Source organism: Neoarius graeffei, chromosome 10 (assembly GCF_027579695.1).
Source record: "Neoarius graeffei isolate fNeoGra1 chromosome 10, fNeoGra1.pri, whole genome shotgun sequence".
NCBI classification, from domain to species: domain Eukaryota; kingdom Metazoa; phylum Chordata; class Actinopteri; order Siluriformes; family Ariidae; genus Neoarius; species Neoarius graeffei.
Window position 1 is genome coordinate 65,299,464 of NC_083578.1, and position 27,868 is coordinate 65,327,331.

At 42.5% G+C, this 27,868-nt stretch overlaps 2 protein-coding genes across 2 annotated transcripts in view; both read left to right on the top strand.

Annotated features, from left to right (window-relative positions):
• The window catches only part of agbl4 (AGBL carboxypeptidase 4), a 690,290-nt gene that overhangs the window by 505,681 nt on the left and 156,741 nt on the right, over nucleotides 1–27,868 (top strand). The window lies entirely within an intron of this gene.
• bend5 (BEN domain containing 5) overlaps nucleotides 27,453–27,868 on the top strand; it is a 33,538-nt gene continuing 33,122 nt past the window's right edge. The window contains exon 1 of the mRNA XM_060932118.1: nucleotides 27,453–27,714. Coding sequence (XP_060788101.1) covers nucleotides 27,534–27,714 — 181 coding nt within the window. The 5' untranslated portion in view covers nucleotides 27,453–27,533. The remainder of the gene's footprint in view (nucleotides 27,715–27,868) is intronic.

Here is a 27,868-nt window from a genome sequence, read left to right on the forward strand (position 1 = left end):
TCTTACTAACCCCATAGTATTCGAATTACCCAAGCACGACTGAGCTTGTAAGTAAAGAAAAAAGTCATTTAAGAGTCTTGCGCTTGGATCTAAGCATGGTCTCCAGTGTGCTGAGGGGAACTCAGACTTTTGCAGAAGCATCTGGGTGATGGCAGTCAGTGTAGTCCAAGTACACAGAGAGGCAGATGGGGAAGTCTGGAAGAATGCAGTGCCCATATGTCTAAAATATCTGGCTGCTCTAATGCACTTTGATTAAAATAACATTTATGGAAGGCATGCTGAGTGGGCTAATTTCCACAGTTTCACATGGCATCTGTTCCCCCAAACTGCTTAGACTGTACTACTGACCTTCACCTGTAAAAGCAAAGAGACTTCAGAGCTTAGTCTCTTTAGAAGTAAGTTTTTTTTTTTTAAATAATAATAATAATAATAATAATTTGGGTCCTGATTACCTTTCTGAGTGTTTTATGGTTTATTTGTATTTTGTTTTTGTTTGCTTTTTGTTTTGTGCTTTTTAAAGGTAATCAGTGTAACTAGGAAACGCTAAAACACTCGTTATACCTTTTTGTACCCACAAAGTACTTCATCATGTCAGGACTGAACGACCAGAGGTGGACAGTAACGAAGTACATTTACTTGAGTACTGTACTTAAGTATTCTTTTTGAGTATCTGTACTTTACTCAAGTATAATTTTTTTGGAAACTTATGACTTTAACTTCACTACATTTGAAAGCTAAATATTGTACTTTTCACTCCACTACATTTCTGTCAAGGTCCTCGTTACTCTGAAGCAGCTTTGAAAGTGGATGTTTTTTTTCTTTTTTTTTTCTAAAACCTGATTGTTTTTTTTTCTCAGCTGACACTGAGACAGCCGATCAGTAATCACTAGGGTCACGTCACGTCCATATACTGTATAAAATCAAGATCAATGATTTCTCCACAGCGTTATTTGAACACAATCAGTTGATGGCAGAACGGAAGGAGGCATTTTTCCGGGGAACGCACGCACCCATGGCTATAGCTAGAACCCATGTTTCGGTTTTCTGAAAGGATTAAAGATTCGTTTCGTTTTAAATGTTTGCTTTGTTTGCCTAAAACAGAGCACATCACGGCCTACAAAAACTCGCCATCCAACCTGTGGAAGCATACTGAGATATGAAAACGTTTTATTCCAAGAGAAAGCTTGCAACGAAGTTGTCTGTGCTTTTAGAGCTAGTGATAATGTTGCAATAGCTATGCAGTCTGGTTACTCAAATGACTTTCTATGGATTTGCCCGCCAAGTCGCCATAGCCTTGTCCACGGCTAACGTTTACACATAGCTAGTTAACTTGGACACCGTTAGTTAGCATGTAAAAACAGAGTTACGCTAACGTGAATAACGTTAACTTATCTGAAGTCCTTTCAGAAATATGTTTTAGCATAATCTTGCCAAATAAACAAAATGCAGAAATCTGTGTTTATCTGTTTTTAAAGGTGTTTATTCTACAGGTTCTACAAGGGAGTCAGTAAATCCAGTCGGTTGCTTCAGAGGCATTAGGTTTTGTAAGTGTTGTGGCAATAATACAACAATGCCTTGACAGAAAATGTACTTCTAATACTTAAGTAGTTTTAATAGCAAGTACTTCAGTACTTGGGCGGCACGGTGGTGTAGTGGTTAGCACTGCCGCTTCACAGCAAGAAGGTCCTGGGTTCAAGCCCAGCGGTTGATGGGGGCCTTTCTGTGTGGAGTTTGCATGTTCTCCCCGTGTCTGCATGGGTTTCCTCCGGGTGCTTCGGTTTCCCCCACAGTCCAAAGGCATGCAGGTTAGGTTAATTAGTAGCTCTAAATTGACCTTAGGTGTGAATGTGAGTGTGAATGGTTGCCCTGCGATAACCTGGCGACTTGTCCAGGGTGTACCCCGCCTTTCGCCCGTAGTCAGCTGGGATAGGCTCCAGCTTGCCTGCGACCCTGTAGGACAGGATAAGTGGCTACAGATAATGGATGGATGGATACTTCAGTACTTCAACTTAATTAAAAATTTGACTGTACAGCTTTCACTTGTATCAAAGTAACATTTGACCAGTGGGATCTGTACTTTGACTTAAGTAATGAAGTTGGGTACTTTCTCCACCTCTGTGAACGACTATACTAACACTAAATAGCTGAACTACAATCAACCAACTAATGGGAAACTAAACCAGTCTCAGGTCATGAGTTAAATGCTCCAGCAATTTTCAACTGCATTTAAAACACAAGTTCATAAACCACAGACGATGGGTTTATTGTTTATTAATTTATTTGGTTTGTTTGTTTAATTTACTTATTTTATGAACCACATTTTTTCTTTAAAATAGTCATTAGATTCAAGAGGACATTATTTAAAAGTCTGCTTGTTTTTGAGTTGTTGAAGTTTGGATTAAACTCATTCAATTCAAGTGAGCAGTCAAGTAGGTAATAACTATAAGAACTCAATGCTAAATATAATAATTTGATGAGGGTAAGTTGTACTTTGCGCCAGTGTAACTGTAAAAATACAGACCCCCGGTTATGCTTTACGCTGAGAACCATAGCCACAGACAATAGTTTTAACACTCCTTGTACGGAGGAAAAAAAAAAAAAACCAAAATGCCTGTTAAATCAAAACTGTTTTAGATTGAAACTCTAAGGGCAGTTGTTGAATCCATCAATAAACATTTAAAATACATGATTACATGAGCTAAATTCAAAACTACAACTATTCCACTAATAATATAACTCTTAGGATGAGATCTGTTGGTCATGAACATAAGAAATTTGTTCTTATGTAGTTGTATCCAACTTTCTCATACTGGAATAACACAGTTAAAAAAAAAATACTTGTGACAAATGTTACACACAGAGACAGAAGAAACTGAGGTAGTTCTGTATTTTCTTGGGCTATATTAACTATGTTGGATAGACATAGCCTGAAACGTTTTTTAGAGGAAGGACATGAGTGCGTAAAATCAGCTTGGTATTAGTTTTGAGAAATATAAGAATCATGTAAGCAGACATCACAGAAGCATCATCGTAAATAATAATAATAATTAAAAAAAAGATAACAGGCACAAATCAGAAAACCAGAGCGGGGGAAAAACAGAAAATAAGGCTCAGTAATGCATGAAAACAATCAGCAAGGCTTCGCAATAAGAAATAGAAAAAAAACAGGATTTAAATCTGCAAACTACTCACAAACTGAACAAAAAACAACTGAGCACAATGGGGTCATCAACCAATGACAGGACGAGGCAGAGACAGAACTGAAACCAAACCAAAACAAATACAAACATATGGGCTGCATCCGAATCTGCATAGTTCCATACTATTAGTATGCAAAAATCAGTACACAGGTTGTCCGAATACGCAGTAGACTTTTAATAATAGTTGAACTGTTACATGGCTGACCTAATACATCCACAGTATGCAAATATAGCACACTATGCTACACTACGCTATCCCATAATTCAGCTGGAGCTTCCAGATAACTGAAGAAGAAGAATTCCATTGGGGAGAATATAATAAGGAAGATGGTGGACCAAAGCAAATTCGGTTGTTGCACCATCCATGTGGTATCTCTAGTGGTGTACAAATGTAAGTATCAAGAAGAGTTTAAACATTTCTGCTGTTGCAGAAATAAGTTTTTTGTTGGGTCCCCCCCACACACACACACACAGCATACATGGGTATACGTCATCTGTGAACATCTGGGTTAGATGACAGGTAAGATGGCAGTGGAGTACATCCGAGTTGTGCACTTCCTACTCGTAACTACAGTAACGGTTGGGTAGTAGGACTTAACGAACGTTCATACATACTGCGTATGTAGAATGCCATGGAGAACAGGGCAAAAGCAAGCAGCCTGCCTCCTCACAATGTGATTCATGACATGACCACAAAAGACAAATCCCCACACATCCCCAAAAGGAGAAATTAAACAGATTTAAAGGTTAAATACCAAATATCGTTGATTAAAGAATTCATGAAAGCATTTTGCACAAACGGGGCGGCACGGTGGTGTAGTGGTTAGCGCTGTCGCCTCACAGCAAGAAGGTCCTGGGTTCGAGCCCCGTGGCCGGCGAGGGCCTTTCTGTGCGGAGTTTGCATGTTCTCCCCGTGTCCGCGTGGGTTTCCTCCGGGTGCTCCGGTTTCCCCCACAGTCCAAAGACATGCAGGTTAGGTTAACTGGTGACTCTAAATTGACTGTAGGTGTGAATGTGAGTGTGAATGGTTGTCTGTGTCTATGTGTCAGCCCTGTGATGACCTGGCGACTTGTCCAGGGTGTACCCCTCCTTTCGCCTGTAGTCAGCTGGGATAGGCTCCAGCTTGCCTGCGACCCTGTAGAACAGGATAAAGCGGCTACAGATAATGAGATGAGAGATGAGATTTTGCACAAACGCATATTTCATGTAAATATTTATTTATTAACTGCCCCAACATCTGCCCTGAGACTTGCAGGGCTTTTTTTTTCTCTCCTCCAGTAGCCTGGCTAACGCGACTTCAAAGCTCTGCGAGCATTTGGTCTGGCCAAGATATTAAGCCCAACCGTTTCCCAAAGTGCGTGGTTGACCCGCCTCCCTGAAATGCCTCAGTTTGCTACTGGTCGAAGCCAGAAAAGGCTGTGACGAAGCTTAAACCAATCACATCACTCTTTCCTCTGACGTATGTGACACAACGGGGCTAACTGGTAGATTAAACTCTTACCAAAGCCGGTCGGGAGCAAGGCGAAAACGTCCTTCCTTTCAATAAATACCTCCAGGGCTGCTCTTTGCTCTGTTTTCAATGAGAACTTGCTCCATGTTCGTAATGTTTCTAGTGAATGAAGCGCTTCCGGCATAGATTCTGTAAACAATCTATGGCTTCCGGTCGCAGTTCTACTACGTCACTGCCTTGAACACGCCTCTACCCAGGGCCGTTGGAGATGCTCAAAGTTGATTGGCTCCCGATTTTTCGGGAGCTTGGAAGAGCTGTAGATAGCTTGCTTGGCCAGACTAAGCTCGCAACAGGCCCTCGTGTTGCGTCACGCTTAGGATGGGCGGGCCCAGGCTACTCCTCCAGTACACGCAATCATGTTAAATTCCTATCTGTGGTCCTTGCACATAAGCTACAAAAGCAGTAACTAGAGATTAGATCGAAAACGCTGCAGCCAGTTTGGACTTGATTACTTGGATACAGAAAAATAATTATTTCAACGCTTAAAGATGAGAAACACAAAGAAATGTCACTCATTCGATTTGTGCTGTAGGACATGTAGGCTGTGCATACGCCTGTTTATTAGGATGCAGGGAAAGTGTTTGTGTTTGTGATGATCTTTGACCCTGTTTTATCTATACTGAGTGTGTGGGAAGCTTTTTTTTCTTGCAGTTTGGAAAACAGCTGGTGCTGCGAGATGGCAGATAAAGCAGTGACACACAGGACACACTGACCTTCTGTTTGTATATTATTGTGTGTGTGTGTGTGTTCATGCACATCTGCTCAGACAGTATAAATGTAATGTAAAAGTGTGTGAAGATCAAGTGATATCCCCTCGCTTGCTTTTGAAGGTCTTTGGGGTTTTCACACTGCTCACATTTTCACATTTCCCCTGCATCGCTTTCTTCCCTGCTCTTGCCATATAGGGGGCTCCAATACCCTGGCCCCTCATTAGCTCCTCCATGTGAAGTGCACTTCACCCCCCAGCCCCTTCCAGCCCCCGTTTAATTGGACACTTGAGCAGCACGATGTGCATCTAGCTCTATTGAAGCCTGACATTTCAAACTGCTGACCTTTCTCGCACACAGCACAGCTAAATAATGATTAGACCTGCACATTGTTCGTCCACAAAGCTGGGCCCAAACGAAGCTCTGCATACAGGCCAAAGCAAAGAGGAAGAAAAGGAGAAAAAATAAGATTGAAGCAAGAGCAACATAAAAAATCATTTTTGGCCAAAGTGTAGGGCTGAGAAGTTCTGAGGCTTTGGTGGTCACAGCCAGAAAATTGAGTTCAGCCATCTTTTCAGAGGCTATTGTCAATCTATTGATTTGAATGCCCTTTTCATATTGGCAGCGATATTGTGTTGCTCTGAAATTAACGTTGCTTGGTTTGTGTTTAGTCTTTCTCCCCTCACACTCTTACTTTCCACTATTACAGAAAAAAGGTCAATTACATTCATGAGTCTTGGAGAGATGTGTGAACCTGCTGGCAAGAACAGCAATAATAGACAACCTCCATATCTCCTCTAATTCTGTGCCTCTTTCTCTGTGGGACATCTCTGGAAGCACACACACATACTCACTGTAAATGCATTCGATCTCTCCAAGTTCCTCCTTATTTTCTTTTAATCTGATGATTTCCACGCCCGGCACAGCTCGAAGCGAAACGCCCTTTCCAAACATGGTTAAGTAAAAATCCCCTTTGTTTTCTTTTTGCCTCAGTTTCTGAAATCTCAGCAAATCTTCCCAGGGATCTTATCTCTCTCTCTCTCTCTCTCTCTCTCTCTCTCTCTCATTACGGTACCTCCGCCAAGGAGGTTATGTTTTCGGTAGCGTTGGTTTGTTTGTTGGTTTGTCTGTTAGCAACATTACGGAAAAAGTTATGAACGGATTGCTCTGAAATTTTTTCCAGAGGTGTGACTGGGCACAAGTAACAATCCATTAAATTTTGGCGGTGATCCGGATCACCGTCTGGATCCCGGAATTTTTTAAAGGATTCTTGGCAGAGGTCTGCGCTCTCTGAGTGCTTTTCTAGTTTTGTATGTATCCATCAGAATGTTGACCTAAGGCAGAGCAATGCAGGGATACAATATCTCTACACCCTGAACACTGACTGTGTCTGTACTGTGCTTTAATATGACCAGCACTGCCAAAATGCCACCCTGCTACTCTCCACCACTGCCCATAACACAGGGCAAAGGGAGAGAAAGATAGATGACCGATTTAGAATTATATAGGGGCTGGCAGGGACGTCAATTATAAAACACTGTTAGACCAGTTGTGATGAAATACTATAATTGCCCAAATTATAGCCTTTCCACACCAATTTGCATGGTGTGTATCTCGAGACTGCATCATTAATGACTTTATAATGCTTATGAGGGCAAACAATTATGCTAAAAACGTAGCCAAGAGAAAACGATGTGTGTGCAAGGACGGGGACAGAGAGAGAAAAGCAAAGCATCTGGTTATGCCACCAGCTCCTGGACTATTTTCCAGCTGATTTTTGTGAAATGCACATGGAGAAGCGTGGCGAAAGCAGTGCGAGTGTGTTAATGAAGAGAAAATCAATGCGTTAATGCAGCAGGCTAAGATATGAGCTGTGTGTGTGTGTGTGTGTGTGTGTGTGTGTGTGTGTGTGTGTGTGTGTGTGTGTGTGTGTGTGTGAGGCTTGTGGGTGCTCCTGAGAAAATCTGCATCATTACAGCGTTATTTAAAACATGTCTGGATTCCAGACCCTGAAGCTTTTCGACGACTGCTGCCCCCAGTTTATACCTCAGTCTTGCAAATAACACAATTTCACGCCTTCTTCACATAATCAGCCATGAGCTTTCCATTTGCCATGTGAAAAACAAAACAACAAACACTCTAAAGATGCTAAATGAAAATGCATTGTACTGCTGCTATTAACTTGTCTTTTCCTTTTCAAGAAACCGCGCCTGTGTGCGAGACAGGAGGAGAAGCAAATATGTGAGAAAATGTAAACAACATTTTGAGGGCCTCTCTGGCATGGCAGTCGAGACAATGGTGACAATTTCTTTGTCACCGTGGCCACTGCTGTTGCCGTGCACCACAAATCCATTTTTTAAAAAAAACAACAACGTAATTTCAGGTTGAGGGGCCTTTTGTTATTTCCTGCTTGAATGTGTGTATGGAAGTAGGTGCGGAGGGGGCTTTGTAGTGGATTGAGTTCGTGGATGGCAGCAGAGCTAAGGGGCAAGATAGAGAGACAGAGCGGGAGGTAGGGAGAGATAAAAAGCAAAATAAAGAAGAACATAAAGAGAAAAAAGGAGCATCTCTTCTGTTTGAGACTTCATAGCTGCTATCCGTCCTCTGTTCATTCTGTCAGCGCTGTGTCCACTTGCTGTTGCTGGCATCGTTAAAACGGTGATACGGTTACCTAGTTACCAGCAGGTCTTGTTTGCAGGGTCACTTCATTAGCTTGTCGCTTCCTCTGCGGCAGAACGGCATGTGTTGGCTCAACAAAGAGCAGTGAGCTGTCACTTGCAAGCCGCTGCTCTCTGTCGCAGCTGCTTATCAGATCGGCCCATACACACACACGCGCACGCGCACACACACGCACGCACGCATGCTCCTTCCCTGAAGATGTTTGCATGCCTTAACAGACAGCGATAAGCTTTGTTGTCCCGCTGTCAAATTAGCATACCTACTATATCCGGATGAGAAAATTAGTCACTCTATGTAAACATGGTGTCATCTCTTATTAAGCTCGAGAATGAACTAAAGCAGTGTAGAGGGCATATTTGTAAGGAAGACAAGAATTGCTCGTGAAGCATGATGGCTTCTTTCTTAGGTGCCAGTGTTGAACATGTTGACATAGGTTTTATTCATTCATTCATTCATCATCTCTAGCCGCTTTATCCTTCTACAGGGTCGCAGGCAAGCTGGAGCCTATCCCAGCTGACTACGGGCGAAAGGCGGGGTACACTCTGGACAAGTCGCCAGGTCATCACAGGGCTGACACATAGACACAGACAACCATTCACACTCACATTCACACCTACGATCAATTTAGAGTCACCAGTTAACCTAACCTGCATGTCTTTGGACTGTGGGGGAAACCGGAGCACCCGGAGGAAACCCACGCGGACACGGGGAGAACATGCAAACTCCACACAGAAAGGCCCTCGCCGGCCCCGGGGCTCGAACCCAGGACCTTCTTGCTGTGAGGCGACAGCGCTAACCACTACACCATCGTGCCGCCACATAGGTTTTATATTATGGCAAATCAAAACTAAGGACTGGTGTAGTGGTTAACGCTGCCGCCTCACAGCAAGAAGGTCCAGGTTCGAGCCCAGTGGCTGACGAGGGCCTTTCTGTGCGGAGTTTGCATGTTCTCCCCGTGTCTGCGTGGGTTTCCTCCAGGTGCTCTGGTTTCCCCCACAGTCCAAAGACATGCAGGTTAGGTTAACTGGTGACTCTAAATTGACCGTAGGTGTGAATGTGAGTGTGAATGGTTGTCTGTGTCTATGTGTCAGCCCTGTGATGACCTGGCGACTTGTCCAGGGTGTACCCCGCCTTTCGCCCGTAGTCAGCTGGGATAGGCTCCAGCTTGCCTGCGACCCTGTAGAACAGCATAATGCGGCTACAGATGATGGATGGATGGATGGATGGATGGATGGAAAATTGAGGACCTAATGTAGTTAGCCATAGCAGAATCTCATGTACACAGCCATTCAGGTCCATGAGTGCAGTATATTCTGACTTCTAACCACAAAATGAAGATGCTAAATTTGCAGTCCAGGCCCCTGTGTCTCCCTTCCACTTTGGACTTATGGGTAGTCAGTTCCACTATTCCCCCTGCAGTGATGTTCCTGACTGAAATTACCTTATCATGAATACTTGCACAATACTTTCATTTAAGTGAAAGTACACAAAGGTTTCTGGACACCTGACCGTCACACCCCTATGTTGGAAGCACACGGTTTTATAGGTTGTCTTTATATGCCGTAATGTTACAATTCCCTTCACTGGAACTAAGAGCCCCAAACCTGTTCCAGCATGACAGTGCCCCTGTGCACAAAGCGCACTCCATGAAGACATGGTTTGCCAAGGTTGGAGTGGAAGAACTTGAATGTCCTACACAGAGCCCTAACCTCAACCTCACTGAACACCTTTGGGATGAACTGGAAAGCAAACTGCACCCCAGGATTATCACTTGACATCAGTGCCTGACCTCAGTAATGCTCTTGTAGCTGAATGAGCATATCCCCACAGCCACATTCCAAAATCTTGTGGGAAAAAAAGAAGAGTGGAGTTTATGACAACATTCCAGACTACATCTTGAATGGGATGTTCAAAAACCACATGGATTTGATGATCAGGTGTCCACATATGTTTGGCCATATTAAATATATACAGTTTGCATACACCTAGGCTGAAGACATTCAGACTCTATTTTTTTTTTACACAACTACACACATTTCACGTTACAATGCATTTCTGTAAATTCTCAATAATATATCTATATCAGATGTCAGTGGGTCATAGTTTAAATATACTTAGCTAGTATTTGGTAGCATTTCTTTTTAATTACTTAACTTGAATCAAACTTTTGAGGTATGCGTCTCTGAACTTCTCACAATACAAAGTGCAAATTATTTTGCTTATTCCACCTGACTGAACTTGTGCAACTCAGTCAGGTTTGTGGGTCAAAGTTATGTGATGGCTGCTCCAATACTTTCACTATGTTGTCTTTAAGCTATTTCGATACAGCTTTGGAGGTAGGCTGAGGATCATTGTCTTGCTAGAAGAGCCAGTTGTGACCAAGTTTGAACTTTCCAGCTGATGTTTTGAGGTTTTACTTCAGTATTTCTAGATAATTCTCCTTTCTCATGATGCCATCTATTTTCTGAAGTGTACCAATCATTTTTTCAGAAAACACCCCCACAACATAATGCTACCACCACCATGCTTTATAGTTGGGATAGTGTTCTTTGGTGTAACAGCCTCACCCTTTTTTCCTTCATAACATAGGGCTGATCAATATGACCAAACAGTTCAGTATTTGATTCAACTGACAAGAGACAAGTCCTCTAATGCCGCTTTTCCACTACAAACGCGGCTGAGTCGGGCTGAGCCGTGCCGTGCCGAGTCGGGCTGAGCGGGGCTGTTGGAGTTGCATTTCGACTACAACCGCGCAGAACCGTGCTGGCTGGAAGTGGGTGGATACATTGGGTGGAGTTAGCGAAAGTGGGTGGACGTCAGGTGATGTCGTTAAGCAGCGCAAGCAGTGACATCAGTGAGCTTTTAAGCGGTAGTCTCACGACCCGAATAGTAAACAATAAACATAGAGGACATGGAGTCGTTAGTGTTGCTGGTCTTGGTGCTGTGGCTTGTTGTCACCGACAACGCCAACAGATACTGGCAAGAGCGTATAGATGAGGCGAGGCGCATAAGGCTTCAGAAATTCTCGTAATTCGTAATTATTCTTCTTCCGGGTTTGCGGTGTTTACAGATCCCAGCGCGCTCGCGGGGCGTGTGTGGGCATGTGAGGACACTCCTCCTCACCAATCAGTGCACAGGGGAGTGTCTGCTCACGCCCCCAGCCTCACTCGGCTCAGTTTGGCTCGCTTCAGCCCCACTCCAAAACGGTGCGAGTTTTAGGGGCTAAGCAGGGCTGAAGCGAGCTGAGTCGTGCTGGTTTTTGGTAGTCGAAATGCGAGCCGTGTCGGGCTGAAGTGAGCTGAAGCGAGCTGAAGTGAGCTGAAAAAGGGTAGTGGAAAAGGGCCATAAAGGGCTAGGTCTTCATCCTTGTGACAGTCTGGCTTTTTTATGCCGGTCTTAGAGTAGGGGCTTCTTCCTTGAGCAATAGCCTTTCAGGATATGGCAGTGTAGGACTCCTTTAATGGTGGATGTACATACTTTGGTACTTGATGCTTCCAGTTCCTTTATTGTTGTCTTGGGGTTTGAGTGAAACTTTTGGAAGTTTATTCATGCCCAGGAGCTAATTTGTTCCGCCTTCCTGAACAATACAGTGTCTGTTTGCTCCCAAGATTTTTATACATGCATACTTTTGTTTGCACAAATGATCTTGATGCATTATTCATTCATTTATAGAAGTTTTGGAGGTCCACAATTTTCTGAGGTCTTGGTTGATTTGCTTGGACTTTCCAAGGCAAAAAAGCCACTATCTGTAAATACAGCCACATGTGTACTCTCAATTAACTCCTAATTACGACAGTTAGCCAATCAGAAGCTTATAAATTCATTACATCAACGTCTATAATCAAAACTATCCAGTTTGTGTGAGTCTGTGTCCGTGATAGCCTAAGATTCCTGTTCTTGGCCGACGGAACTGGAACCCAGTGTGGTCTTTGCGCTTGTACTGTAGCTCATCCACCTGAGACACTTTTCTGCTCACCACAGTTGTAAAGAGTGATTATTTGAATTACTATCCTTCCTGGGACTCAATATTTTTTTGTTTTTGCACCATTCTGTGTAAAAATCTAGAGACTGCTGTGTGCAAAAATCTCAAGAGATTGGCAGTTCATAAAATACTCAAACCAGCCTTTCGGGTACCAACATCCATGCCACGGTCCAAGTCACAGAAATCACAATTTTACTTCATTCTGATGTTTGAATGTGAACATCAACTGAAGCTCTTGATCTGTATCTGCATGATATTTTTTGCATTGCACCACTGACATGCGGTTGGCTGATTAGATAACGGCATAACCGTGCAGGTGTCTAGGGGTTCCTAATAAAGTGGACAATGAGTGTAAGCCTATATTTGTCAACTACCGTATGTAAGTACTTTACATTCTGCTTGTAAACTATTCATTGCTTTCAGTTTAGAAATGTTTTTTTTAAAAAAACCTATTGAAACATGTCATACAAATATGATGAATACCCTTGTTGACTTTGAAATAATATCTGAACGGATCGGTTCACAAAATGCACACAGCGGGTGGTTCTTCTAAATTATTCGTCTGTGACAGTCTTCAAACTAGGTGACAATGTAATTCCTCCCTCAGGCCCACTGTGAATTTGTGCTGTTTTACTTAGCATGATGCTGAACATTTCCTTTTATGAAACCTGACTGAATGCTCCAGGAATGACTTTCATAGTGTGGTAGAAAGGTGGCACGAAATTTTAGACTTTTTCAGAGCCATAACTTTGCTTGAACTACCTAATTAACAATGTCTAAGGTTCTTCCCATGCCATGCCCTGGTCTTTGCAGACAGTCACCCGTCCCCGTACTAACTAGGGGTGGGTTTCCCAAAACCTCTTAATGCTAAGAGCATCTTAACTAGGAGAGAGAGTGTTCATTGTGATGCTCGCTCTACCATTTACCGATGATCTTTGTGCTACGATGCTTTTGGGAAACCCACCCCGGGCCGTTAAGGCGCCGATCTCCGTTTCCATAGCCCTCGGCCTCTCGCCTATATAGCTAGGGTTAAACTGGGGAGGCTAGTCCTCTGGTAACTGTGAGAGTTTGACTCCCCACTCACATCTGTACTGCAGCGTGCCTTGCCAGACAGCAGTAGGTACCATTTTTATGATGGTCTTTGGAATGACCCGACCGTAAGCAGAACTCACTATCTCCCGATCAAGAGGTGGGGACACTAGGCCAGCTTGCAGTAATTAACAATGTACAGAGCTTTAAAAAACATTTTTTTTTAAAAGGCAGTCTCAGAAAATACATTAGATATTGCTGTACCTGAATTCTGGAAAACAACCAAAAAGATACAAAATCAAGATTTGACCAATTTTTTTTCTATAGCATACTGTAGTTTTACATCTGCAACATGGTGGTGCAGTGGTTAGCACTGTTGCCTTACAGCAAGAAGGTTCTGGGTTTGAATCTCATGGCTGGCAGGGCCTTTTTGTGTAGAGTTTGCATGCTCTCCCCATGTCTGCCTGGGTTTCCTCTGGGTGCTCCGGTTTCCCCCACACCGCAAAAAATTGAAAACTGAATTTGTGGAGAAAATTACTTAATACTAGTGAAATTATCTTGCTGCGTGGATAGATATTTTTACTTGATAAGACATCTTAGAATAAAGTGGTTGCAATCTAGAACTAGGTTTAATAATCTCAGAATTGGTGTCTTGTATTCTTCTAATAGGAAATGCTGGATCATTTCAACTATCCATCCATTATCTCTAGCCGCTTTATCCTGTTCTACAGGGTCGCAGGCAAACTGGAGCCTATCCCAGCTGACTATGGGCGAGAGGCAGGATACACCCTGGACAAGTCGCCAGGTCATCACAGGGCTGACACATAGACACAGACAACCATTCACATTCACCCCTACGGTCAATTTAGAGCCACTAATTAACCTAACCTGCTTGTCTTTGGGGGAAACCGGAGCACACTCACATTGACACAGGGAGAACATGCAAACTCCACACAGAAAGGCCCTTGTCGGCTGCTGGGCTCAAACCCAGGACCTTCTTGCTGTGAGGCAACAGTGCTAACCACTACGCCACCGTGCCACCCTCGTTTCAACTATTTTCAAGATATTTTCACTTGCTAAGATATCATTTTTTGCAGTGCACAGTTCAAAGACATGCAGGTTAGGTAAAATACCCAGCCAGTGGGGTTGCACAAGCCAGTGCATACTTAGTACTGATCACAAGCCTGGATAGATTGGGAAGGACATCCATTGTTAAACCTATGCTAAATCAACAGGGGCGATTCTAGCATCTGATCTTTGGGGGTGCTTAGCCCCCAGAGCTGACAGAGGCGCCTGGCTTGAACGACAGTGTTTCCACGTTTATTCCGCATTTAGGCCCTGTCCACACTAGACTAGACTTAACTAGACAAGAAGACTAGACTAGACAAGACTAGACTTATGCAATGTTTTAACAGAAGCTGACCCAATAAACTATGATATCTACACATTTACAACCACTGACACAAATATTTACGTTATATTTTTAACTAAACAAGACCTACTACTGCATTTGTAATGTTGGAGCTATTCATTTTGAACAGTGGTAATTGTTAATTAATGTGTTATTGTGTATTGTGTAATAATAGTGTGTATTATTATGATTTTACATTAGTTTACATTAGTTTATATTTTTTGTTGATAAGCATGATAAGAATGATAAGCAAACGTAAACGCTATGTTACATTAAATAAAATTGACTAACACACGGTGGTCTAGCGCCGTAGCACTTGTACAGCTCTGCACAAAAGTATCTCGATATGGATGATAAATGTCGTTTTTATCATTCTGTTCATAGACCAGGGAACATCAATATTGCATTATGCATATTATTGTGTTGTGTTTAACAATTGTAACTCCAGTCCGTACCTTCACATCTCGCTATGCCAGTAATACTCAGGTGCTACTTCGAGTTCCTCATCGGCGTGGAATCCAGTTAAAAAAACACCATGTCGTAGCAAGCACTCGTGCGGACAGGCAACCCAATCAGAGGGGACGCAAGGAGGAGAGGTATTTTACTGCTCATAGAACTATCACGTAACAGGTGAATTCAAGAACACACACACGCCCGCGCACACACTCATTGCGCAGTGCACGAGGGCACTTATTTCTGAAAATTACGTCCAAAAGCAGTGTTTTTGAGGGTGCTGAGCTAGGGGGTGCTGAACTCTTTTTTGGGGGTGCTTGAGCACCCCCAAAAAGAGGCTAAACACGCCCCTGTAAATCAAATATGCGGAACAGATCCGCTGTGGCGACCCCTAACAGGAGTTTCTGAAAGAAGAAAACCATAGTTTGACATCTCTACTTTAAGAAAGCATAAATATATTTCCCTACAATGATGTACAGTAGAAGCCAGTTTAACAAACATGGCTTAAAGATGGTTGAATTTCTAATTTTCTTGCTAAGTATGCTTTCTGCATGCAGTGAATGTCACAGTTTGATCAACTTCTTGGTTATATATCATAGTGAAATAGACATAAATACCTTCTGTCAAATTATCTGAGCTATACATGCACCATCGCTGACTCGAATAAAAAAAAAATATTATGAAATTTAGCCAACAGAAAAAAACAAACTCACTTAACTTAGCAATTATTTCAGTGCCGGTGTGAGAACGAAGTGGAGTGAAGAGTGCTGATGAGACATCTGTTTGCCACAGACATTTACCTCAAGCACAAAGCCTACTGTGACTAATGTGGATGATGCTCAGGATCAAAATTATCTATCGTAAATGGCCATATTCATGATTTTTATATTTTATTTAAACTTTGGGTTTGGCAAGGCACAATTTGTCTAAATTTGTCAAGATTAGGGCTCTGACAGTTAAATAGGAGAAGTGTTTTTAAACATTTTAAATAGATGAAGGTTCAACTCGAGTTAGCATGCTAACTAGAGTTAGTATTATCGAGGACTCTGATGACATCACTGTCAAACACAGCTATTCAACTGCTTGAATGCTGAAGTTATAACACTATGAACATACAAAATTAGAAGAAGAAGACTTCATTTTTGTCACATGTACACTCAAGCACAGCAAAATTTCCCCTCTGCATTTAACCCATCTGAAGCAGTGAACACACACACACAAAGCAGCAGGCAGCTATGCTACAGTGCCCAGGGAGCAGTTGGGGGTTTGGTGCGTTGCTCAAGGGCACTTCAGCCATGATACAGAGGGAGGGGAAAGTGACATATATTCACTCAACTCCCTCATGTTTTTCTTGCCGGTCCCAGGAATCAAACCGGTGACCCTTTGACCCAAGGCTACTTCTCAAACATTCAGGCTACGGCTGCCTCTATAAATTATCGCATGTTGATATTTCATACTGATTTAGAGTGCCTTCGTTGTCCTCCTTTTCTTTATAATGAACTCTTATGGGTTTTAAGCTCTGGTGTAAGCATTATTTGCATTGTTAGCTAAAAGATAGGCCATTCAGATGATTGAAAGCCAAGTTCTAACACTAAAAATGCACTCATACTGATTTATTAGTCACTAATGGTTACTTTGGAGGATAAGCACTCTTTAAACTGCTCGAACTTTTGATTGAGATATCTGTAAACGAGAAACATAGTTCAGTAGTTGTGAGAACATAAATAATTACAGTAGAAAGTTTCAAAATTTCACCCTTTGAAGGTCTTTTCCACATCTACAACAGTGGCGGCTGCTGGTTTTTAAAACAGGGGAAGCCCATTTTACGCATTCATCGTAAAACCTGTAGGCCGGATATCAAAGCATAGAAAGGTCTGCCCCATTAGCATCGTGAACTAGACAACCCTACCTAGTGGCAGAAAGTATTTTTGCTTGTACATTTCATGTTATAGTCTGGCTTGCCAGGCTAGTGCCTCATATCCTTAATCAAAAATATCAAACATCCAAAAATCACTGGCTATTCAACGAAGAGCCTTGAACATCATACCCTGATATGCAACACAGAGTCTTTAACACAACACCCAGCTGTGCAACACATCCTTGAACATCTTCTGCAACACAGTCTGGAAATTCATAACCAGGTAGGCTATGTGTTGCGCCCGGCTCTGCTGTGCTATGGCTGCCTCATTCCTCCTACATATTAGTATGAGTTGCCCGGTCTTCCAGCTCCCAGGCTGCAGGGGGAGCTGATCAACTTGGCTGGCTGGCCATGGTGGCCAATAGGCCAGCTGATTGGTAGTTGGGTGGAGGCGTTTAAAAGCACCTCCTCCAGGTCTGTCGGGTCTCTCATTCGTGCTCTGGCTTGGCTGCTCTGGCCCTGTGGCTACGAGGGCTGGCTGCAGCCTCTTCTTTGACTCTCTCTCTCTCCCTCTCTCTTTATCTTTTTACGCACTACACTGCATGAAGCTGATTTTCACTACACATTTGAGTAGTTTACATTTACTGACTGGGTTTGAATCTCTTTTAATAAATGATCATAGTATAACGTGACGTTCGGTGTGGTCTCCTCTATGTTATCTCCGCTTTGAGCCAAGTGGGCATAACATATGCAACACACACAACCTTGAATATTATACCCAGGTATAACCTATAACACAGAGCCCACCATTCTCTTAACATTACTGAACAATATACACACTTCAGATTCATGAACATGAACACTATTTATACACAAATTCTGCCCTCCGCTCCTTTTCCAGAAAATGGTCTGTGACCCTGTCATACTAGCTGGTTGTGCTTTCCAGAGACTTAACCAATTTCTGTTAGCAGCTAGCACTCCAGATCCCAATAAGGCTCAAGCTAGCCTACAACCAGATTGAACTACAAATGAAATAAACGAGTGAATTCACGAATGATCAAACCGATAGAATGGATGAAAGTTAACGGAGCACAACGAGTAATATTTACATTTATTTACAGAGTAATGTACAGAGACATCAATGAGAAGAAACGTTTATATGAAAAGAAATTCGGACAGCACTTTGGCACACGACTACACTTTCTCGACATCCGCTAGGGACTGATCATGCTTCCGTGTTCCTCGCCGACGCCGAAGTACAGAGCCCGCCCTCCTCATGTCTTTCAAACACCACCTCCAATAATCCTTCATCAGCCCGGCTTCTTGCCCCTCCCACTGTCTCATTTAGTCCCAGAGAAGCCCGGCTTCCCTGGAAGTGACGAATTTGTCGATTTTAACCAATAACAACTAGCCAAAATTGGCTGTTCAGAGCTGTCTCGTAGACTGCAACGGATACCCGGCTGCCAGTCCATAGAGCCCATTGAAATAAGAAAGGTTACAGCCAGTGTTGCCAGATTGGGTGGTTTTAAGTGCATTTTGGCGGGTTTTGAACATATTTTGGCTGGAAAACGTCAGCAGTATCTGGCAATGCTGGTTACAGCCTGGCAGCAAAGGTGATTCTCGTAGCGAACTGCAAGTTCGTCAGACATCACTCAAATAAGTTACAGGATAGTTATGAACGTAAATACAATCTTGGGCATATATTATGTTATGCAAGTTATTGTTTTAATGAGAATTCAACGTCATAGATGCCGCAGTTTGGGGAGAGAATTTTAGGGGAAGCTCGGCTTCCCTTGTTGTCTCTGAGAAATCGCCCCTGATCTACACAAATATTTTGAATGACTTACCTCAAAATCACAATTAATATTGTTTTTTAAAATCACACATCAATGATTTCTTGTCTGATGCTCATGAGGATAAAAGTAGTAAACGGTCTTGGTGTTCATGCTAACACAGCAGGGAAGTCATATTTACTGTAGAAAGTTACTTGGGAGGCATTGCTCCCTGATCTGGTCGGATCAATAGTGCAGGCCCTGGAGTGAGAGTGATCCTAACGAAGTGCATTGAACAGGCCTGGAGTTTGAACACTAGTTTCAGCACTGCTCATTTGTTCATTTAAAGGAAGATCAGTGGTCCCCCTACCGTGTCACAGAGGATACGCAGTGGGTTGGCACACCAGCAACGATACCCTTTTGAATATTTGATGTGTGGGATGGGGGGGGTTACACGTTGTAGTTTTGCAGCTGCTCTCTCTGTCAGTTATGCGGAGGGTCTCAGGGCGACTCACATTAGTAATCGATGGTACTCCACTGTGGCCTGTTTGGAGGCCACTGTTCATTTCATGGGCTATCACTTTTTTTATTACCGGGCTGATGCCGTCATGGCCAATTAATTATTCATGATGTGCTAATTCAGGGACAAAATAAAGTAACGTAATTAAGACCAGTTCAATTAAGCAAGAGAGGATCTGTGCTGATGAAGTTGTTTATCAATATAAGATGAAGGCGCCAAACAGCTCTGTTCTTGATCGACCCTGACTGTCTCTGCTCCCCGAACATACTGGACTCTTTATTTTAAAGCATATTTGTAATGCTCTCTAAATGATCCTGCTGTCCCCTGCGTGCTTCAGAGAGTCTGGCAGAGGCAGCAGGTAGTGAGCATGCCAGACATTTGGCTCTTACTTAGGCACTGATCATACTCACACAAATACACAGCCGCTTACACACACAGGCACCTGTGCAATCGTCTGTCCTTCTCCCAAACTGGCACAGGTGCAGCACTTTGATTGGCCATGTGCTAATGGATAATATGTTTGCGCCTAATGCCAGTGTCATAGCTCCTCATATTTATCTCGTGCTGTCGTCATCATTATCATCATCATCATCCTCATTTGGCAAACTGCTATCACCTCACCCAACACCCAGACATTTTTAAATTCCAGTCACAGAGCAGCTACCTCCCTCTCTGGAGCCCAGCTCCATCAGCCACATCATTATAGAGATTATCCCATGTCTTTTATTAAATGGCGGTTAATGTATCACCAATAAAGATGAATGAGGGGAGCTGAGAGACTCTAATTGGAGGGACATGATGTCTGACTCAGTGTCGGCAACTACTTCTGCAGGGCCAAACTCTTTATGAGTCGCCATCACAGGTCTCACTGTGTGTGGCTGCACAAACAGATGCTCGTGTCAAGTGTTTATATTATGTCTTGTAGCCTTTGTTGGTGTTGGGATGTTAGATAGCACAGAATATACAGTACTGTTCAAAAGTTTGGGGTCACCCAGACAATTTTGTGTTTTCCATGAAAAGTCACACTTTTATTTACCACCATAAGTTGTAAAATGAATAGAAAATATAGTCAAGACATTTTTCTGGCCATTTTGAGCATTTAGTCGACCCCACAAATGTGATGCTCCAGAAACTCAATCTGCTCAAAGGAAGGTCAGTTTTATAGCTTCTCTAAAGAGCTCAACTGTTTTCAGCTGTGCTAACATGATTGTACAAGGGTTTTCTAATCATCCATTAGCCTTCTGAGGCAATGAGCAAACACATTGTACCATTAGAACACTGGAGTGAGAGTTGCTGGAAATGGGCCTCTATACACCTATGGAGATATTGCACCAAAAACCAGACATTTACAGCTAGAATAGTCATTTACCACATTAGCAATGTATAGAGTGGATTTCTGATTAGTTTAAAGTGAGCTTCATTGAAAAGAACAGTGCTTTTCTTTCAAAAATAAGGAAATTTCAAAGTGACCCCAAACTTTTGAATGGTAGTGTACACTGGCTAGGGACAATTCAGAATCTCATCTCATCTCATCTCATCTCATTATCTCTAGCCACTTTATCCTGTTCTACAGGGTCGCAGGCAAGCTGGAGCCTATCCCAGCTGACTACGGGCGAAAGGCGGGGTACACCCTGGACAAGTCGCCAGGTCATCACAGGGCTGACACATAGACACAGACAACCATTCACACTCACATTCACACCTACGCTCAATTTAGAGTCACCAGTTAACCTAACCTGCATGTCTTTGGACTGTGGGGGAAACCGGAACACCCGGAGGAAACCCACGCGGACACGGGGAGAACATGCAAACTCCGCACAGAAAGGCCCTCGCCGGCCACGGGGCTCGAACCCGGACCTTCTTGCTGTGAGGCGACAGCGCTAACCACTGCACCACCGTGCCGCCCCACAATTCAGAATTTGTCAGTTTATTAACTTTCTGATCAAGTCATTTGAATTTAGAAGTTTTTAATTTATAATTTTGAATGAACTGATTTATGAAATTATTTGTGGGGCAGTCTGGGAAAACCCATCAGATGACACGGTCGCTGAATTCTGGCATATATCCATTAGTAAAAATCAGGGTTTAGCCAAAATGCAGTTTTTCTGCTTATAACATACTTTTGTATCTTCAACTTTAAGAAACCATAAATACACTATATGGCCAAAGGTTTGTGGACACCTGACCATCACACCCATATGTGGGTCTTGATCAAACTGTTGTCACAAATTTGGAAGCACTCGATTGTTTAAGATGTCTTTGTATGCTATAACATTACAATTCCTTTCATTGGAACTAAGAGACCCAAACATGTCCCAGTATGACAGTGCCTTTGTACATGAAGTGATCTCCATGAAAATTTGCCAAGGTTGGAATGGAAGAACTCTAGTGGCCTGCACAGAGCCCAAACCATAACCCCAGTGAACACCTCTGGGATGAACTGGATTGCCGACTGTGTGCCAGGCCTTCTTTCTGAGATCAGTGTCTGACTTTAATAATGCTCTTGTGGCTGAATGAGCAAAAATCCTCACAGCCACACTCCAACATCAAGTGTAAAGCCTTCATAAGATAGTGGAGGTCATTGTAACTGCAAAGAGGAGCTATAAATCTGGAATGAGATGTGATGGTCAGGTGTCCACATACTTTTGGCCATACAGTGTATATTTCACCAATGTTTTACTAACTTTTTATCCCCCACTGGCCGAAAGGCCTGAAGGGGGATTATGTCGTGCCAGTGTCCGTCCCAGGAAGGGTACTCACATTCTGGAATCAAGTCCTCTCACAATTTTTGGAGGAATTTCACAAAACTTGACAGGATTCTTTGTTATATGTCGCTAATACGCATATTGCAATTGCGTTCAATTCAGTCGCATTTTACCAGAGTTAGCTCGTCTTCTGAAATCAACTCCTCTCACAATTTTTGCAGGAATTTTCTGAAACTTTGCAAAAGGCTTTGCTATATGTCGGTAATGCGCATATTACAATTTCATTCAATTCTGTCACATTTCACCAGAGTTATGGCTCTTGATTACCAAACTTGTACTTTGTTTCATGAGGGTGTATTAAGCACTTATAGCATAGATATAGTTGCCAGCGGGGGATATTGTGCTCTCAGAGCACTCTTGCTAATCTTGTCTTTGCTAATGTCCTGCAAAGATCATTTCTGGTAAGGAGCAAGTTTCACTTCCTGGTCAAACAGCCTAGGTATCTGCTGAAAGATATCTGAAACCTTGCTCGCTAAGTGTGTTTTCCCTCCTACACTGAGCATCAGGTTTATCAGGTTGGGTGGTTAAATGCCATCACAAAATGGACATAAGCCTGATCGGTTCAGTTTGGAGTCGGGTGCCGGCTGTCAAAATGTCACCGATGCTCCTGCGCCACAGATAGACAGATTTTAAAATGCTAGAACTTTACTCCAAGGTTGATACACATGTAAACGATAAACAGATTCCAGTTCAGAAAAGCCTATATAACTGTTTGGAGTAAAAAATGTCATATGTCCAAAAATGGCAAAATAAATTGATATTTTGGTGTAACTCAATTTTGGTGTAACCCAAGCTACGCTTTTTTTTATGGTATTAATTCGATGATTTACCAGGTAGTGTGATTATCTCAGTGATTCCTTAGTTGGAATGATAAATTGGGTGCCTTTCATTTCTGATTTTATGTGCTTGAAGAGATTTATACACAGAGGAGACAGAAGGAGCAGGAGAGGAACAAGCTTATTTTCGACTTCATTTTGACTTGGTCCTCTCCACATTTTTTTTAGTTCAACATGGACACTGGGGCATTTCATTTTGCTTTGGGTTCACTTGAATGCCTCAGCCATGGGACCTGTAGAGTCTTATTGGAACAGACTCAGGCTGCAGGACAGGTGAGCTATTGAGGAGCAGATTAGGCTAGTGCCATTGTGCCGCACAGCAGCTATCCAGGTCACACTCCTGCCCCTTTTCCCCACTCTTTCAACACGCAGTCAGGGCTAGGGGGAATTTTGGAAGATATTTCTATTTGCTCAGATAATTTGAAACTGACACAAACTTTGGTATCCTGTTGTACATTATTTCTTTACGATCAGAACTGGCATTTCTCAACCAACACAGTGTTTAGTTGAGATAAAGCAGACAATTATTTGACTTAGATAACCAAAAGAATAAGGTAACTTTTTGTTTGCTGTGTTTTGAGATGTTTTTTGTACTTCTGTGTCTCTTTTATCGAGGCGGCAGAACCCCGTCTCTGAAGTAACATGAAAACAGGTCAGCACTCGATAGTCCATCTGAGTCAAACAATGACATGAAAAAGGACGGTGTAAAGGAAGTGCCATCCAAAGTTCTGCATCAGTTGCTTTTCAATTACGGCAGATGAAGCACGACGGAATTGTTAGTGCCATTTATCGAATGTGCACCTCTCTGCATTAAAGCGCAAGTCAAGGAACCTGTTGCCGTGTATAACAACCTGTCTGTGAGATCCCTTTTATTGTTAGGTAGCCTGTGTGAGTTTATTAGAAACAAGGAGAGGATAAAAAGAGAAAGACACTGGCACACTTCTCCAAACAACACAAACACACAGTCAGTGCCAGTCATCCTGAAGAATACCTCTCACCTCTGTGTGTGTGTGTGTGTGTGTGTGTGTGTGTGTGTGTGTGTGTGTGTGTGTGTGTGTGTGTGTGTTCTGGTGAAGAACAAAAAGCAATAGTTGAATGAATCGATTATGATGAGTGGCTTCTGTGAAGAATGTTTTCCCACTGAATGAAATTGAGATGATGAATTGTTGCAAAAAAACATTAACTGAGATCTTTATACATTGGTAGGTATCTTCTTTCTCCAGCACAAAGAACTGCAGATTCCTTTTATCCTTTGACTATCATGTCTATTCACGGGAACATTTTAAATTCTACAATCTGCTGAATTACCATGACAGCGAGCCATAATTTCAAAACATGCACAAGTAAAAAGTCTGTCATTTTGCTGTGCATGAGCAGCGGTCTTCTGAAACCCATCAATCAAAATACGTACACTTGACTCCTTCTGATTTGTGAGAAATGTGTATTAACATAATGACTTTATGAGTAGTAAAGCAAACCAAGTATTACAGTAAGCAATTAGTAATTAATGCATCATGCTTCTACGTTTTTTATTTAGTCATTCATGTTAGTGATTCAGTACCTACTATATTAAAGGGGCCAACTCACCGTTCCCAGAATCCAGTTTGTTGTTTTTGTTTGTAAATCACATGACTACTGTTCTGCTCATTTTCTGTACAGCAAAACCTCTGCAAATTCATGTTAGTGACCCCTTTGAACTCCATCTCAAACTTTTTCTTCATCTACGTGTCATACATGGAAGTTTTGAATAGAATATACCTGATATTTTCTTTCCTTTGTGGCTGTACGTGAGGTGGCCAAGCCCAGTTCAGGTCCATTACAGTGGAATAACCATATGAAGATGGAATGGATCATCTCATCTCATCTCATCTCATTATCTGTAGCCGCTTTATCCTGTTCTACAGGGTCGCAGGCAAGCTGGAGCCTATCCCAGCTGACTACGGGCGAAAGGCGGGGTACACCCTGGACAAGTTGACAGGTCATCACAGGGCTGACACAGAGACACAGACAACCATTCACACCTATGCACCACGTCAATATCAATGCGCTCAAGTCTAATTCTGCACCTTCAATTATTATTGCATTCATAAATTAGCAATATTTAACATTTAATTAATTATGAATGATAATCATAATTATCATGAGGAAGCCATGGCCTACTGGTTTGAGCAGGACCAGCAGGAATGGCTGAAGTGCCCTTGAGATATGATATCTCATCTCATCTCATTATCTCTAGCCACTTTATCCTGTTCTACAGGGTCGCAGGCGAGCTGGAGCCTATCCCAGCTGACTACGGGCGAAAGGCGGGGTACACCCTGGACAAGTCGCCAGGTCATCACAGGGCTGACACATAGACACAGACAACCATTCACACTCACATTCACACCTACGGTCAATTTAGAGTCACCAGTTAACCTAACCTGCATGTCTTTGGACTGTGGGGGAAACCGGAGCACCCGGAGCAAACCCACGCAGACACGGGGAGAACATGCAAACTCCACACAGAAAGGCCCTCACCACTATGCCGCCCCTTTAAGAAAACCAATTTATTAAAAAAAAATTAAAAGTAATAATAATACGTCGAAAAATGGGGTGGCATGGTGGTGTAGTGGCACTGTCGCCTCACAGCAAGAAGGTCCTGGGTTCGAGCCCAGCAGTCGGTGAGCGCCTTTCTGTGTGGAGTTTGCATGTTCTCCCCGTGTCTGCGTGGGTTTTCCTCACAGTCCAGACATGCAGGTTAGGTTAATTGGTGGCTCTAAATTGACAGAGTGTGAATGGTTGTTTGTGTCAGCCCTGTGATGATTTGATGACTTGTTCAGGGTGTACCCCACCTCTCTCCTATAGTCAGCTGAGATAGGCTTCAGCTTGCCTGTGACCCTGTAGAACAGGATAAGCGGCTACACATAATGGATGGATGCATGGGCGTCGGCACCATTGAATGTGAAGGGGACATGTCCCCTTCACATTTCATAATTCTTCGTTTGGACCCCCCCACATTTAACATAAAATATTAGTTCACCCAGCGCCATTTCTATTGCTTCGTGAAAGAATCCATTCCACTTGATCGATAAGAGAATACACAGACCACTGAAAATCCACTCTGGGTTTTCTGGGCGTTACCTACAACAACTCAACGCATGCGAGTGAAGTGAATCTCGGTGGAAGCAGAGAAATTTTGGTGCAGCTGCTAGAAAGTGGAGGAGGTGACGTCAGCCCCGTTGCCACCTCACAATGTCTAGCTTTTGCTAAAACCTTGTTCTTTTGTTATATGCCCTCAAAATTAACCCTAGGCCACATTAAATTAATGTTCAACTAAACAATGAAATAAACTTAGCCTAATGGGGTATTCTTGGTTGATGATGAATTGTTTGCAGTATTTGCTCCTCCCCAGATACAATGAACATAAGGAAATTCTTTACAAAGAAGCAGAAAACAAGTCAAAATTTCCCCACAGGACAGGGTTTTTTTTGTCCCAATGGAAATGTTAGTGCAGTTAGCTGGCTAGTCAATGTTAGGAAATGTATCAGCTAGCTTAACGTTAGCTATCATTTAATTCAAACCCAGTAGGCCTGCCTTACTGTAATGCCAAGAATGAGGTCAAGTCTGCTCTGATGATATTTATTGATCTCCTGTTGTGATTTGAAGAACTTTTTTTGTCTGGTCTTTGGCAGTTTTCTGGAAAGTAAGATGGGAAATCAGTGTATGGGGAAGGAATAGTAGAAAGGAAAGCGATGGAGAGAGATGGATGTTATTCCAGGTGGATTGTGAAAGAAAGCGGGATAAAAGTTATGAAGTGGTAGAAATTGTGGTGGCACCAATATAAGAAGGAGTTATATCTATAAATCTATTTGTTATACTAATCTATAAATGCTACTGTAGTACCCACCATTGCATGTAGGTTGACAAAACTGCACTTGTTCATTGTGTGAAGTTCTCTTTTATGTGTCATTGCTTGACCCAGTGTAATTTTGTGTTATGAAGACTGCATGATGCCGTGTCATTTTTGTTATATCACTAAATCAGAAAAAAGTAAAACGCACCCACTAAAGTCACTGTTGGTGGTGAACAAAATTGCAACGGTTCATTGCGTGAAGTTATTTTTTATGTGTCACCGTTGTGTGATTTTGTGTTATGAAGTTTGCATGATGCCTGGTCATTGTGTGAAATTATGAATATTCTTATTTTTAAACATACAGTTGAGTGTCACTATTGCTTGGCCCAGTGGCATGTTGTGTTACATCTAAAACTAAATAAAAAAGGAAACACAAAATAAAAAGTAAAATGCACCCATAAAGTCATTGTTGGTGATAAATTGTGTCACATTCATCTCATTATCTTGGGCATAAAAAACAGGCTGATGAATATATGGACTAGTTGAATGAGGACTTACTGTTGAGTCTCTAAAATAGTCATTGAATTAAGTGACTTTTGTAGGTAAAATTAGGTGTTTAACAACCTGTAAAAATAAAAATACACCAGAATGCAGGAAATGGCATCTAATTAATAAAAAATTTTCTGAAGGAGGACCCCCAGACCCCCCACCAGTGTGTCCTCCCCTCCATTAAAAATGCTTCTGACGCCCCTGGATAGATAGATAGATAGATGTCGAGAAACGAAACGCAGAAAGAACACACAAGAATCAGCAGGAATTGTTGAATCTGTGTGTTGATTAGTTGAGCCTGAGTAAGAGAGGGCGCTGTGCACCAGGCAGAACTAGTCGATCCCAGAGGCATTTCCCTTTGTGTTTATATTTTTTAATTCTTTTAGAGGGAAACTGAACCATACCCAAAGTGCTGGACCAAAGAGAAATAATGTATGCTTTTGTGAGGTATTTGGAGGACGATACGTGCTGCGCTTTACCCGTTGCGAGTGTGAGAGATTTGAGACCAGTGCACAAAAGAGATTTTGATGAGCAGAAGGTGTATGTGGTGCTCAGAGGTGAGGAGAATGGGACAGGCCAGCCAGCCAAGGCGCACATTCTCGCTCTGGCAGGTAAGTTTACACACACACAGCTTTCCATTATTTTTATTTACTCTTAAATTTACTTTCCAGACAGGGAAATGAATACAACTCAGACTAGAAATCGTACTGCGCTGTTGCTACGTGGTGACATTATTTCTCTTAAAGTAACCGTGCATGTTTGTCA